At 39.1% G+C, this 12,837-nt stretch overlaps 1 protein-coding gene across 1 annotated transcript; it reads left to right on the top strand.

Annotated features, from left to right (window-relative positions):
* Positions 1-6,680: 6,680 nt before the first annotated feature.
* LOC131648567 (uncharacterized) lies at positions 6,681-7,907 on the top strand. Its single transcript, XM_058918316.1, has one exon. It carries the CDS (start codon positions 6,681-6,683, stop codon positions 7,905-7,907), a length of 1,227 nt encoding a protein of 408 aa, XP_058774299.1.
* Positions 7,908-12,837: the final 4,930 nt, after the last annotated feature.

Genomic DNA, 12,837 nt, shown 5'->3' with positions numbered 1-12,837 from the left:
TAGGAACCATACCTTTTTTAAGTGTTATGTGTTGGTGATTTTAGTATCATCAATGTATTTTGGTAGTAATGTGATTTACTGTAGGCCGATGCAATTATGCGTTAAGCTTGAAACGAGTTAGGGGTAGTGCGGAGTGCACGCTCGTAGAGCCAAACGTGCAATTGAATACGAATAATAGAAACGGGGTTCCAAGGGGCGGAGCCCCTGGCGGGGTGCGGGGCAGCGCCCCGTCAAGGTCCAAGGGGCAGCGCCCCTGGCTGGACATAACAATTCGTTTGAATAGTTGCACCCGTTTCCAACAGACATAACTGTTTTCCGAAAAGGTGTGTCTGTTCGTTTCTATTACTAGTCTCCTATATAAGGAGTCTTTTGGTCTCGATTTGGTATACGAAATACAGACTTCCTCTCTACATTTTGATCTGTTTTCTATTGTCAGAAACAGATTGTTCTACAAGAATTATTCCCGCAAAGATTTCGTGAACCCAGACAAGAATAGGGTCGAAATACTTTGTTCAGAAAGTGAACAAACACGATTCTTGAAGATATCCAGGATTATCATACCATTTCTCTAACAAACTAACAAAGTATCATTTTCTGATAATCATGGCTGGAGGAGGAAGCACCGTGAAGGAGATGACTAAAAGTTTCGGAAAATTGGACAAGTTTCAAGGACAAGACTTCAGGCGTTGGCAGAAGAAGATGCATTTCATGTTGACAACGTTGAAGGTGGTGCACGTCCTGTCTACACCAATTCCAGAACTTGAGGAAGATGACACGGTTGAAAATCTGAGACGTCGATCAAAGTGGGAGAACGACGACTACATATGCAGAGGGCACATTCTTAACGGTATGTCTGATCCCTTATTTGATATTTACCAAAACGTGGAATCTGCAAAGGAATTGTGGGATTGTCTCGAAGCCAAGTACATGGCAGAGGATTCATCCAGTAAAAAGTTTTTGGTGACCGACTTCAACAATTACAAAATGGTTGAATCGAGGTCTGTCATGGAACAATTCAATGAACTCCTCCGAATCCTTGGACAGTTCACACTGCATGGATTGAAGATGGATGAAACAATATCTGTCTCAAGCATCATAGACAAGTTGCCTCCTTCATGGAAGGATTTCAAACACAATCTGAAACATGGAAAAGACGAACTGTCTTTGATCCAACTTAGAAGTCACTTGCGCATAGAGGAATCTCTACGAGCGCATGAGGATAACAAAGGAAAAGGCAAAGAAATTGCTGGACCCTCGGTTAATATGATCGAAGAGGGTGGTAAGAACGATAACAACAAAAACAAAGGAAAGAAACGTGCTTTCAATAACAAAAAGGGCAATTCCGGTGCTAACAAGAAACCGAAACTAGAATGCTGGAAGTGTGGCAGAACAGGCCACTTCAAGAAGGATTGTCGTTTCGACAAAAAGCACGACAACGCGAACGCAAGTGGTTCAGGAAAAGGGTCTAAGGACCAATCCGAAAACCAAGGTCAAAAATCTATTTGTGATTTGAATAGTTTGATTAAGCATTCGGTTTAACTAACTTCTGAGGCATTTTATGTGCAGGATGATGCTATCGCGTGGTGGATTGATTCTGGCGCCACAACACATGTTTGCAAGGATCGTTTCTGGTTCAAGACATTTGTTCCAGTGGAAGATGGTTCTGTTCTATACATGGGAGATGATCACTTCGCTCCCGTTGAAGGCAAAGGAAACGTGGTGCTAGAATTCAGTTCTGGAAAGACTATTACTTTGTTTAATGTATTGTATGTTCCTAAGTTACGTAAGAATTTAATTTCTGGTCCTGTATTGAATAAGATTGGATACAAGCAAGTGTGTGAATCCGATAAATATATTTTATCGAAGTCTGGTGTGTTTGTAGGATTTGGTTATTATAATAATGGAATGTTTATGATGAATTTGAATGGAGTTCCTAAAGATTCTGGTTCTATATTTATGTCTTCTTCGAATATTATCAATTTTTCGTTATGGCATGCTCGTCTAGGACATGTACATTATAAAAGAATGCATGAAATGTCTAAAAACGATTTAAAACCTGTTTTTGATGAAAATAACGAAAAGTGTAAAACTTGCATGTTAACAAAGATCACTAGACAACCTTTTAAAAGTATAACAAGGAAATCTATCATTCTTGAGTTAATACATACTGATTTATGTGATTTGCATGCTACTCCTTCATTAGGGAATAAAAAGTATTTTGTCACTTTCATTGATGATGCTTCTAGATTCTGCTATGTTTATTTGTTGCACGCTAAGGATGAAGCCTTAGATAAATTCAAAATTTATAAAACTGAAGTTGAAGTGCAACGGAATGTGTTGATTAAAACATTGCGTACTGATAGAGGTGGTGAATATTATGATCCTGTATTTTTCCAATCCGTAGGAATCATTCATGAGACTACGGCACCTTATACACCTCAACAAAATGGTGTGGCTGAAAGGAAAAATAGAGTTCTTAAAGAAATGGTAAATGCCATGTTATCTTACTCTGGTTTGAGTGAAGGGTTTTGGGGAGAAGCTATGTTAACGGCTTGTTATTTGTTAAATAGGGTTCCTAATAAAAGGAACAAGACTACCCCATATGAACTTTGGTATAAGAAAAGACCCAACTTAACATTTCTACGTGTTTGGGGTTGTAGGGCCGTGGTTAGACTCCCGGACCCAAAAAGGAAAACTTTGGGCGAAAAGGGTGTAGGTTGCATCTTTGTTGGATATGTTGAACACTCCAAGGCTTATAGGTTTTATGTTATAGAACCTAATGACTCGATTTATATTAACACAATTATAGAATCAAGAGATGCCATATTTGATGAGAATTGTTTCTCTTCTATACCTAGACCAAAGACATCTATACCTAATTCAGAGGAATCTCTAAGGGATGATCATTCAAATGATGTACCAAGTGAGACACTTGAACCCCGTAGAAGCAAAAGATCTAGAAAATCTAGATCTTATGGATCTGATTTTCAACTATATTTAGTTGAGGGATCAAAGGATCAGATTGAGATTCAATACTATTATTGTTATAGTATAGAGGAGGATCCAAGAACGTATGATGAAGTTGTGAAATCTCGAGATTCTGTCTTTTGGAAAGAAGCCATTGATGAAGAGATTGGTTCTATCATGGAAAATAATACTTGGGTATTATCTGATTTACCACCAGGCTGCAAACCATTGGGTTGCAAATGGATCTTCAAAAGGAAGATGAAAGTCGATGGTACAATTGACAAGTTTAAAGCTAGATTAGTTATCCAAGGCTTCAGACAAAAAGAAGGGATTGATTATTTTGATACCTATGCTCCAATTGCCCGTATCACTACTATTAGATCGTTGATTGCCTTGGAGGTTATTCATAATCTAGTGATTCATCAAATGGATGTCAAAACAACATTTCTGAATGGTGATTTGGAAGAAGAAGTGTATATGAAGCAACTTGAAGGATTTGTGATGCCTGGTAATGAGCACAAAGTGTGTAAGCTAGTTAAGTCGTTGTATGGGCTGAAACAAGCTCCGAAGCAGTGGCATCAAAAGTTTGATGAGGTTGTTTTGTCTAATGGTTTCATTCTAAACCAAGCTGACAAATGTGTATATAGCAAATTTGATACATCCGGTAAAGGAGTTTTCATTTGTCTATATGTTGATGACATGTTGATCTTTGGCACTAACCAAAATCAAGTTGATAAAACAAAGAATTTCTTGTCATCAAATTTCTCCATGAAGGATATGGGAGAAGCAGACGTTATTCTTGGTATTAAGATTAAACGGGAGAATAAGGGGATTGTAATTACGCAATCTCATTACATTGAGAAAATACTCAAGAAGTTCAATTAAGAAAATTGTTCTCCAGTAAGTACTCCCATGGATCCGGGAGAAAAGCTTATGCCAAATACAGGTAAACCCGTGGATCAACTAGAATACTCAAGAGCTATAGGCTCTTTGATGTATGCTATGATTAGCACTAGACCGGATATTGCTTATGCGGTTGGAAAGTTGAGCAGATTTACTAGTAATCCTAGTAAACATCATTGGCATGCGATAACTAGGGTATTCAAGTACTTGAAGGGTACTATGAATTATGGATTGTCATATATGGGATTTCCTTCGGTGTTAGAGGGTTATTCGGATGCTAGTTGGATAAATAATGTTGAAGATTCATCCTCTACAAGTGGATGGGTGTTCTTGCTTGGGGGAGGTGCCATCTCATGGGCTTCGAAGAAGCAAACATGTATAACTAGTTCCACAATGGAATCTGAGTTTGTAGCATTAGCTGCTGCTGGTAAAGAAGCAGAATGGCTAAGGAACTTGGTATATGAGATTCCGATATGGCCTAAACCGATATCACCAATTTCTATCTGTTGTGATAGTAGTGCCACACTGGCTAAAGCATATAGCCAAATATACAATGGAAATCTAGACATTTGGGTATTAGACATAGTATGATTAGGGAATTAATCATGAATGGGGTGATATCTATTGATTTTGTTCGGTCGCAACAAAACTTAGCTGACCACTTGACGAAGGGGTTAGCAAGAGACTTAGTGAAGAAGTTGGTAATGGGGATGGGATTAAAGTCCATTTAAATCTATTAGTTATGGTATACCCAATTCCCTTCTAATACAACGTTAGAAGCAGAATTCAATGTGGAAAGATCATAGTTAAAGATTGGAGCAATTGTGTTTATCTTCCCAAGGTATGTGCTCAGACCTGCAAGTGATGGCTAGGTTGAAGTATATCTTCTTAATGGTTCTTTTGAAAAATTGCTAATGCAGGTGCAAGATTAAAAGGATCACCTATGTGAGCATGAAGTTTTGCCGCTTCAAGAAGCTTGGACTTGGCTTCCTATATGCTTATTAATGGATAAGGACACATGGCTTGTAAAGTGTCAAGTATGAATAGTAGAGTATTGTAAGAAACATATGTGTACTATATCTTTAGATATTCAAATGGATTGACGGGTTCAATCATTGTGACACCCCGATTTTCGAATATTTGGAATGTGTATTTGTACTAAGATGAAAATTCAATCGCAAGACATTTTCTTCTATGCAATTGTTTGATCGTTATACCTGTAAGTAAATCAAGGATTATACTAAAATGGGGGGAGTTTGTTGGTGATTTTAGTATCATCAATGTATTTTGGTAGTAATGTGATTTACTGTAGGCCGATGCAATTATGCGTTAAGCTTGAAACGAGTTAGGGGTAGTGCGGAGTGCACGCTCGTAGAGCCAAACGTGCAATTGAATACGAATAATAGAAACGGGGTTCCAAGGGGCGGAGCCCCTGGCGGGGTGCGGGGCAGTGTCCTGTCGGGGTCCAAGGGGCGGAGCCCCTGGCGGGGTCCAAGGACATAACAATTCGTTTGAATAGTTGCACCCGTTTCCAACAGACATAACTGTTTTCCGAAAAGGTGTGTCTGTTCGTTTCTATTACTGGTCTCTTATATAAGGAGTCTTTTGGTCTCGAATTGGTATACGAAATACAGACTTCCTCTCTACATTCTGATCTGTTCTCTATTGTCAGAAACAGATTGTTCTTCAAGAATTATCCCCGCAAAGATTTCGTGAACCCAGACAAGAATAGGGTCGAAATACTTTGTTCGGAAAGTGAACAAACACGATTCTTGAAGATATCAAGGATTATCATACCATTTCTCTAACATTATGTAATTAAATTGGTTTGGAGGGAGATTGCTTCTTGGATAGTTTTTCCGGATTTGGTGAAAGAGGAGTGTCTTTCGTCTTTTATGGAATGGTACTCTTATGGCCGTGTCAAAAAGATTAAAGAAGGAAAATTGAGGGTGTTTTGGTTGGCCACTTCTTGGATTATTTGGTTGACAAAGAATGATTTTTGTTTTAGGAATGAGGTTTGAAATATAAACAAGATGGTGTGGAATATTAAAATTTTGGTTTGGACGTGGTCCTCTTTCGCTGATATTACCCATTCCAATTATAATTTTTACGATTTTAGCAAATACCCGTTGTCTTTTATATTGTAAATATATTTAGTTTGTAATATCGTTTTGGGTCGGTTGTTGACCATCTTGTCTATCGTGATTGAAGAACCCTTAGTTCTCCGCTTAAAAAATAATAATAATAAATGTTGATAAACTATTGTTTTTAAAAAAATTATTAAAACAATTTGTTATAAAATAATTAAATTAAAAATATATTATCCAGGTTACAGAATAATAGTAAATATGTGTAGTTTGTTAAGATAAAGGTGAAAGCAACTAATATTAGGGGGGACAGTAACATAACAACCTTTTCAATATTTACTTTAACGTTCATCACTTTTGATAAACATTGCAATGGTTCAGTGGATGGGGCGCTGCTTTACCAACCAACAGTTGTGGGTTCAATTCCTGTAACGTTACATTACATTTTGAATTCAAGAGATGAGTTCCATTATGCCTTTTAGAGAAGAATGATACACTATTATTGATAGACAAATTTCAAAGTGAGATAATTAACTATAATTAGAGAGATAATAGAGCAAAAAGATCCCATCAATCTTGGCCGTCGAATTCCAAGCTTTATGTTGAAAGTCTGGTTTGGTAGTGTTGAAAGTAAGCTCCTCTAAAGAAAAAGATGAGAGAGAAAATCAGTGTCTCTCTCCCTTCTCTCTAGCATTTGAGTTTTTCTTCTTTCCTTCTTTGATAATGGCGTGGCAGAAAGTGCAGAAGAGGGCGTTTCACAATGTGGTGGCTAGGTGGGATATTTTTCCATATGGTGGTATGCAGGTAGAGGATGGGGAGGTTGTCTCATCGTTTTATTTTTCGAAGATTCTGGACAGAAGCAGGGCAGTGGACTTGTTTAACCTGTTCAGCTGTGTAGGGGATACAGTGGAGGTGGTGATACCTCCTAAGCGCAACAAATTCGGTAATCGTTTCGGGTTCGCGAGATTTAAAGGAGTAAACGATGAGAAACTTCTGGCTATAAAACTTGACAACATCATTATCGATGGGAACAAGATTCATGTGAATCAACCCAGATTCGGTAGAGGCAGAATAGATGTAGGGAACAACAATTCTGTAAAGGAGAACCAGACAAGGGGAGGACGTAAGGAGGAGTATAAGGGGGGTTTTATCAGAAGAGTGGGGATTTCTAAGTCTTTTGTAGATATCGTTCAAGGAAACAACAATTCTATGGAGGACAAGGCTGACACACCTGCGTTATGTTTCAAGTCTTCATCTGATGGTTTGGATAGATGGAAGAAGGCTTATATTGGTGAGGTGCTTTTTTCAGGCGAGTCATATAACATACAAATGCATATGGAGATGGAAGGCTTTTTCTCCATAAAAGTTCATCCAATGGGCGCGAACCTCTGCTTGTTGGAAGAGATGGAGGAAGGTATAATCAAGGAACTCTTAGATGAAGGTAAATGGTGGTGGAAACAATGGTTCAAGAACATTAGACCATGGCACACAAACGATGTTGATTCGGAGAGGGTTATGTGGGTGAGGCTGTATGGGGTGCCATGCCATGCTTGGTGCAGTGAGTTTTTTGAGAAAATTGCAAACCTTTTAGGGAATTTCGTGTGCGTAGATGAGAACACAAGCGCAGCCGCTAATCTGGATATTGCTAGGGTAATGGTTAGGGTTCCTTTTAATTTTGTTTTAAAGGAACAGTTAGTGGTTTCAGTTGATGGAGAAATTTTTTCTTTGGTGCTCCGTGAAGACACTTATGGCCCAGTTAGGTTATTGGAGAAGAAAACAGAAATTCTCAACGGCGAATCTAACTATTCTTCCGAATTCGATGTGGACTCCAATGAGGTTAATGAGTTTCAAGAAGAGATGGAACATCAAGATGGGCTTGAAGTTCAGGGGGCGGCGAAGAGTTGTGTGCGGTGGGGGAAAACCGGTCCGGCGAAGCGAACAATTCTTTAATCGGCGATGGAGTTTTTGGAGATACTAGGGAAAATCATAATCTAGCCATAGAGTCTGCTGGTCTGGATATAGGCTCAACTTTTGATAAAGCCATCCAAGCCATTTTAGTGTTAAAAAAGAAGGAAATGGACAATCATAGCCTTTTACACGAAAGTACTTCTGCTAATTCCTTTACGAGGACGCAACTTACGAGGGGTGGGGGATCTGTAAAGCAGTTTACAATTTTTTCATCAGAGCGAGACGTGCAAGGCTCCAAAAGTGGATGATGTGGCAAGTACTTTGGTAGTTAATAATATTTTGAAGAGGGGGTGGGGGATCTGTTCAGCAGTGTGGTGGGGACATTGAATCTACAAGTCTTTTAGCTATCTCATCAACAGTGAGAGATACGTGTAAGGATTTAAAACCGGATGACGGGGCAAGACCTTTAGTGGATAATAATTTTGTGAAGAAAAATACTTTATACAAATCCCTAAATGGGCTGGGTGGGAACAGTGGAAGTGGAGCCAACAAGCCCAGTAAGAAAAAGAAACAACTAACCGTGAAATCCAACTTCATTCTGTAACGCATTTCTCCTGCGAAGATGGCTCCTAATCAGGTTCTATCTCTGAATCCTAATCTCCGCGGCAGCTTGTCGTTGAATAGTTCTAGTGATTGTATTGAATCCCCGTTCTTCGAATCTCAGCCAGTGGAATCTGATATAGTTAGGTGCAATTTTAGAACTCTCTCTAACTTTGGAAGAAGTGGTAATGATAGACTAAATCTTGAAATTGATAAGCTGGGGGTCGGTCCTGTGATAGGTGGGATTTTTTCTAAGAACATTGTTAGTGATAATGAAGGAAGGAAGGGGAGTCTAAACTGTTTTAAATGATTGTTGGAAGTTTTAATATAAGGGGGGGTGGTAGTCTTATTAAAAGGAAGAAGATCAGGAGTTTAATAGCAAAAGGGAGGGCAGATTTTTTTCTCTTACAGGAAACAAAATTCAAAGAAGTTAATGAGGAGTTGGTTAAAAGCTTGTGGGGAGATGAAGATATGGCTTTTTCTTTTTCGGTTTCGGCAGGATCCTCCGGTGGCTTACTGTCTATTTGGATATCTAGCTCTGTTTCTGTAGAGGCTAGCTTTTCGGGGCCAGGCTTCTTAGGAACAAAAGTTTTGTGGAAAGGAGAGTATTTTTATGTGGTTAATATTTATTCTGATTGTGCTATGCCTCAAAAACGTGTTTTATGGAATCGTCTTCTTGTGCTAAAAAATAAATTTCAAGATGGAGAATGGATAATTGCGGGAGATTTTAATGCAGTCAAAAAGAGGAGCGAGAGATGGGGTAGTTCTTCTAGAAGTGCCAATACCGAATGGAGTGAGTTTTTGGATTTCATTGACGAAATTGGGCTTGTTGATGTGCCTTGCAAGGGCAAGAGATTCTCGTGGTTTAGTGGGGATGGAAAATCGAAAAGCAGGATCGATAGGTTTCTTATTTCCAACAATATAATCTCATCTTGGGGGGTGGTTGGTCAATGGATTGGAAAGAGAGATATTTCTGATCATTGCCCGGTGTGGTTGATGGTTGACAAGGAGGATTGGGGTCCAAAACCTTTCAAGTTCAATAGCGAATGGTTAACCACAAGAATTTCTTTGACTTTGTTAAGAAGGAGTGGGACGAAATTAAAGTTCAAGGGAGGGGAGATTATGTGTTGAAGGAGAAATTTCGTTTGATTAAAGAGAGATTGAGGTGGTGGGAAAAAATATTTTTGGGAAAATTGATTTGGAGATAGAGGAGAGTGTGAATGAGTTAAACAAATGGGACGATAGGGAGGCGTGGGAGGAAGAGATCCACTTAAATAAGGTCAAGGCCTCGAAGAATATATGGTTCAATCTAAAACTCAAGGAGAAAATGTTGATTCAAAAGAGTAGGATGAGGTGGTTAAACGACGGGGATGATAATACTAGATTCTTCCATAACACGGTGAAGGAAAGAAGACGGTTGAATCGCATTTGTATGATTGACTCTAATGACGGGGTTGCTTCTTCGGTCAATGAGGTGAAGGAGACGGTTAGGAATCATTTTGAAGACAAGTTTAGGGAGGATTGTTTCGAAAGACCTCTCTTGGAAGGTATTGTTTTTAGATCTTTGAGTGTAGATCAATCTTGTTCTTTAGAGGCCCCTTTTACGTTGGATGAAATAAGGGAGGCGGTTTGGAGTTGTGATGGATCTAAAAGTATGGGACCGGATGGATTTTCGCTTCTTTTTGTCAAGAGATGTTGGTCTTTTATAAAAGAAGATGTTTTTGCTTGTTTCAATAGTTTTTCATCGGGAGCGGCGTTGTCTAAGAGTATCACTTCATCTTTCCTTGCTCTTATTCCTAAGAGTAGCAACCCCTTGGTTTTAGATGACTACCGACCTATATGCCTTGTCGGGTGTATCCACAAAATCGTATCTAAAGTTTTGGCTTGTAGGATAAAGAAGGTCCTTCCATCCGTCATTTCCGAGTGTCAAAGCGCTTTTGTTTCGGGGAGACAAATGATGGATGGAGTGATAATTGCGAATGAGTTAGTTGACTTTGCTAGTAAGGAAAGAAAAGAATGTCTTCTTTTCAAGGTAGATTTTGAAAAAGCTTACGACAAAGTTAGTTGGAACTTCCTTAGGTATATGATGAGAAGGTTGGGGTTCGGGGAATTGTGGATGAAGTGGATGGAGGCGCTAGTTTTCTCTAGCAAGATGTTGGTGTTAGTTAACGGTAGCCCAACGAAAGAATTCATGGTGGAAAGGGGTCTCCGACAAGGAGATCCTATATCTCCTTTCCTTTTTGTTATAGTGGCGGAAGCGTTAAAGGCATTGGTTGGAAGAGCGGTTGATAATGGGGATTTTGTTGGTTTTAACGTGAATGGGAAGTGTTTCATTGACATTCTCCAATTCGCCGATGATACGCTTTTAATTGGAGACGGAAGTTGGAAGCATCTTTGGCCTATTAAGGCAGTGTTGCGGAGCTTTGAAATGGTATTGGGCCTTAGGATCAACTACCATAAAAGCAAATTGATTGGTGTCAATATCAATCCGTACTTCATGGAAGTTGCTACTAATTTTCTTAATTGTAGGGAGGAAGCAAAAGAGTTCAAATTTCTCGGGATTCCTATCGGTGCAAATCCAAGAACGATTTCTACTTGGAATATTCTTTTGGACAATGTTAGGAGGAAATTGAATTCTTGGAAAGGTCGGTGGCTTAGCTTTGGTGGGAGGATCACTCTTATAAAGTCAATTTTAAGTAGCTTGACGATTTTTACTCTATCTTTCTACAAGGCACCTAAGAAAGTGACAACGGAGATTAATAGAATGCAAAGCAAATTCTTATGGGGAGGGGTAGGTGAAAAAAGGAAAGTGCATTGGGTTAATTGGAACGAGTTGTGTCTTCCGGTGGAGAAAGGAGGTCTCGGATTTAGAAGGTTGGACCTCTTCAACAAAGCTCTTCTTTTGAAATGGCATTGGAGGATTTATGGAGCATCTAAAGAGTTATGGTATAGAATGCTCAAAGCGCGGTATGAAGATGTGAATCTTAGTTTGAGTTGTGATAATCCATATGTTAAGAAGGGAAGAAAAACATCGGTGTGGTGGAAGGATTTAATCTTGTTGGGGAAAGATCTTCCGGAGAATTTTTTTACTAACCATTTTCTTTTTCAGGTTGGAGATGGGCACTCTATCTCTTTTTGGAAATCTCATTGGATGGACGGCGGCTCTTTAAAGGATAGGTTCGCGAATCTTTTTAGCCATTCTTTGTTGCAAGACGTTTCTATCGGCGCTATGGGTGGATGGAATAATGGAAAGTGGATTTGGGGAGATTTAGGAATTCACAACGACCATGCTCTCAATCAACACATTGGAAGGAATGGAACTTTGGAGCATCTTGCCGTCTCAAGTGCGGCTGAGCAGAACAATGCAGCCAGCTTTTTTCCCTTCAATTTCGCAGGTGATACACCAACTTGGATCGGTTCTGCCCCCTCTGCATTCACGGCCAGCGCTGCTAATGCCCAGGCAGACTTGAACGAAACTCACGAACAGCAAATGCAGAACCTCCTTTCTGCTCTGTACGCGGCCCAGCCAGTGGAAAACAAAAGGGACGCTGTTGTTTGGAAAATGGCAACAGACGGTATTTTTACGGTTGCATCCTGCTACATATCTCTTCGCAACACCTATATTCCTTTAGGCCCGGGTAATAGATACGATTCGGCTCATAAGGATATTTGGAAGGTTGATGTGCCGTTGAAAGTGAGGTTTTTTGGATGGAGACGCTTCCTCAATAGAGTTCCAACAAAGGATTCCCTTTGGCACAAAGGTATTCTTCCTAATACTTCGACTCTCGATTGTGTATTCTATGACAATTGCAATGAATCAATTCTTCACTTTTTTCTCTTTTGTCGAAATGCTGGGATTGTGTGGAAGGAAATTGCCGAATGGATTGGGATTCCGTTTACGTTAGGAGTTGATTTAAAAGATAGTTTTTTGAATTGGAGTTCCTTTTGCCGTGCGAAGAGAGTTAAAAGTGGTAAAATTGGTACCGTTTGGTTAGCTACTTTGTGGAGTCTTTGGATTTGTAGGAACGACATTGTTTTTAACAACGGTTCTTGGAATTCGAGGGATGTCGTATGGAGTTGTAAAACGCTCGTTTGGAGGTGGTCGTTCATAGGGAAAATTACTCATTCCAATTATAACTTTTATGGGTTTAGCAATAACCCATTGTTTTACTTATGCTAGGTTCCAATCAGTTTGTAATTTTCTTTTTTGAACCTGTTGTGGGATGTAATCTCGTCTCTTGTTTGCTTTAATATAATCCCTTGCTTTCAAAAAAAAAATTTTAATTTTAAATTAAATATAAGTTTAGTAACTTATTTAAAAAAATAGGTTACTTGATTGATAAGAAATCGTAGAATGATCATAACCTTAATA

This window comes from Vicia villosa, linkage group LG2 (genome assembly GCF_029867415.1).
Source record: "Vicia villosa cultivar HV-30 ecotype Madison, WI linkage group LG2, Vvil1.0, whole genome shotgun sequence".
Taxonomy (NCBI): Eukaryota; Viridiplantae; Streptophyta; class Magnoliopsida; order Fabales; family Fabaceae; genus Vicia; species Vicia villosa.
Note: the sequence above shows the minus strand (reverse complement) of the source record. Positions and strands in the feature narration are given on the sequence as shown.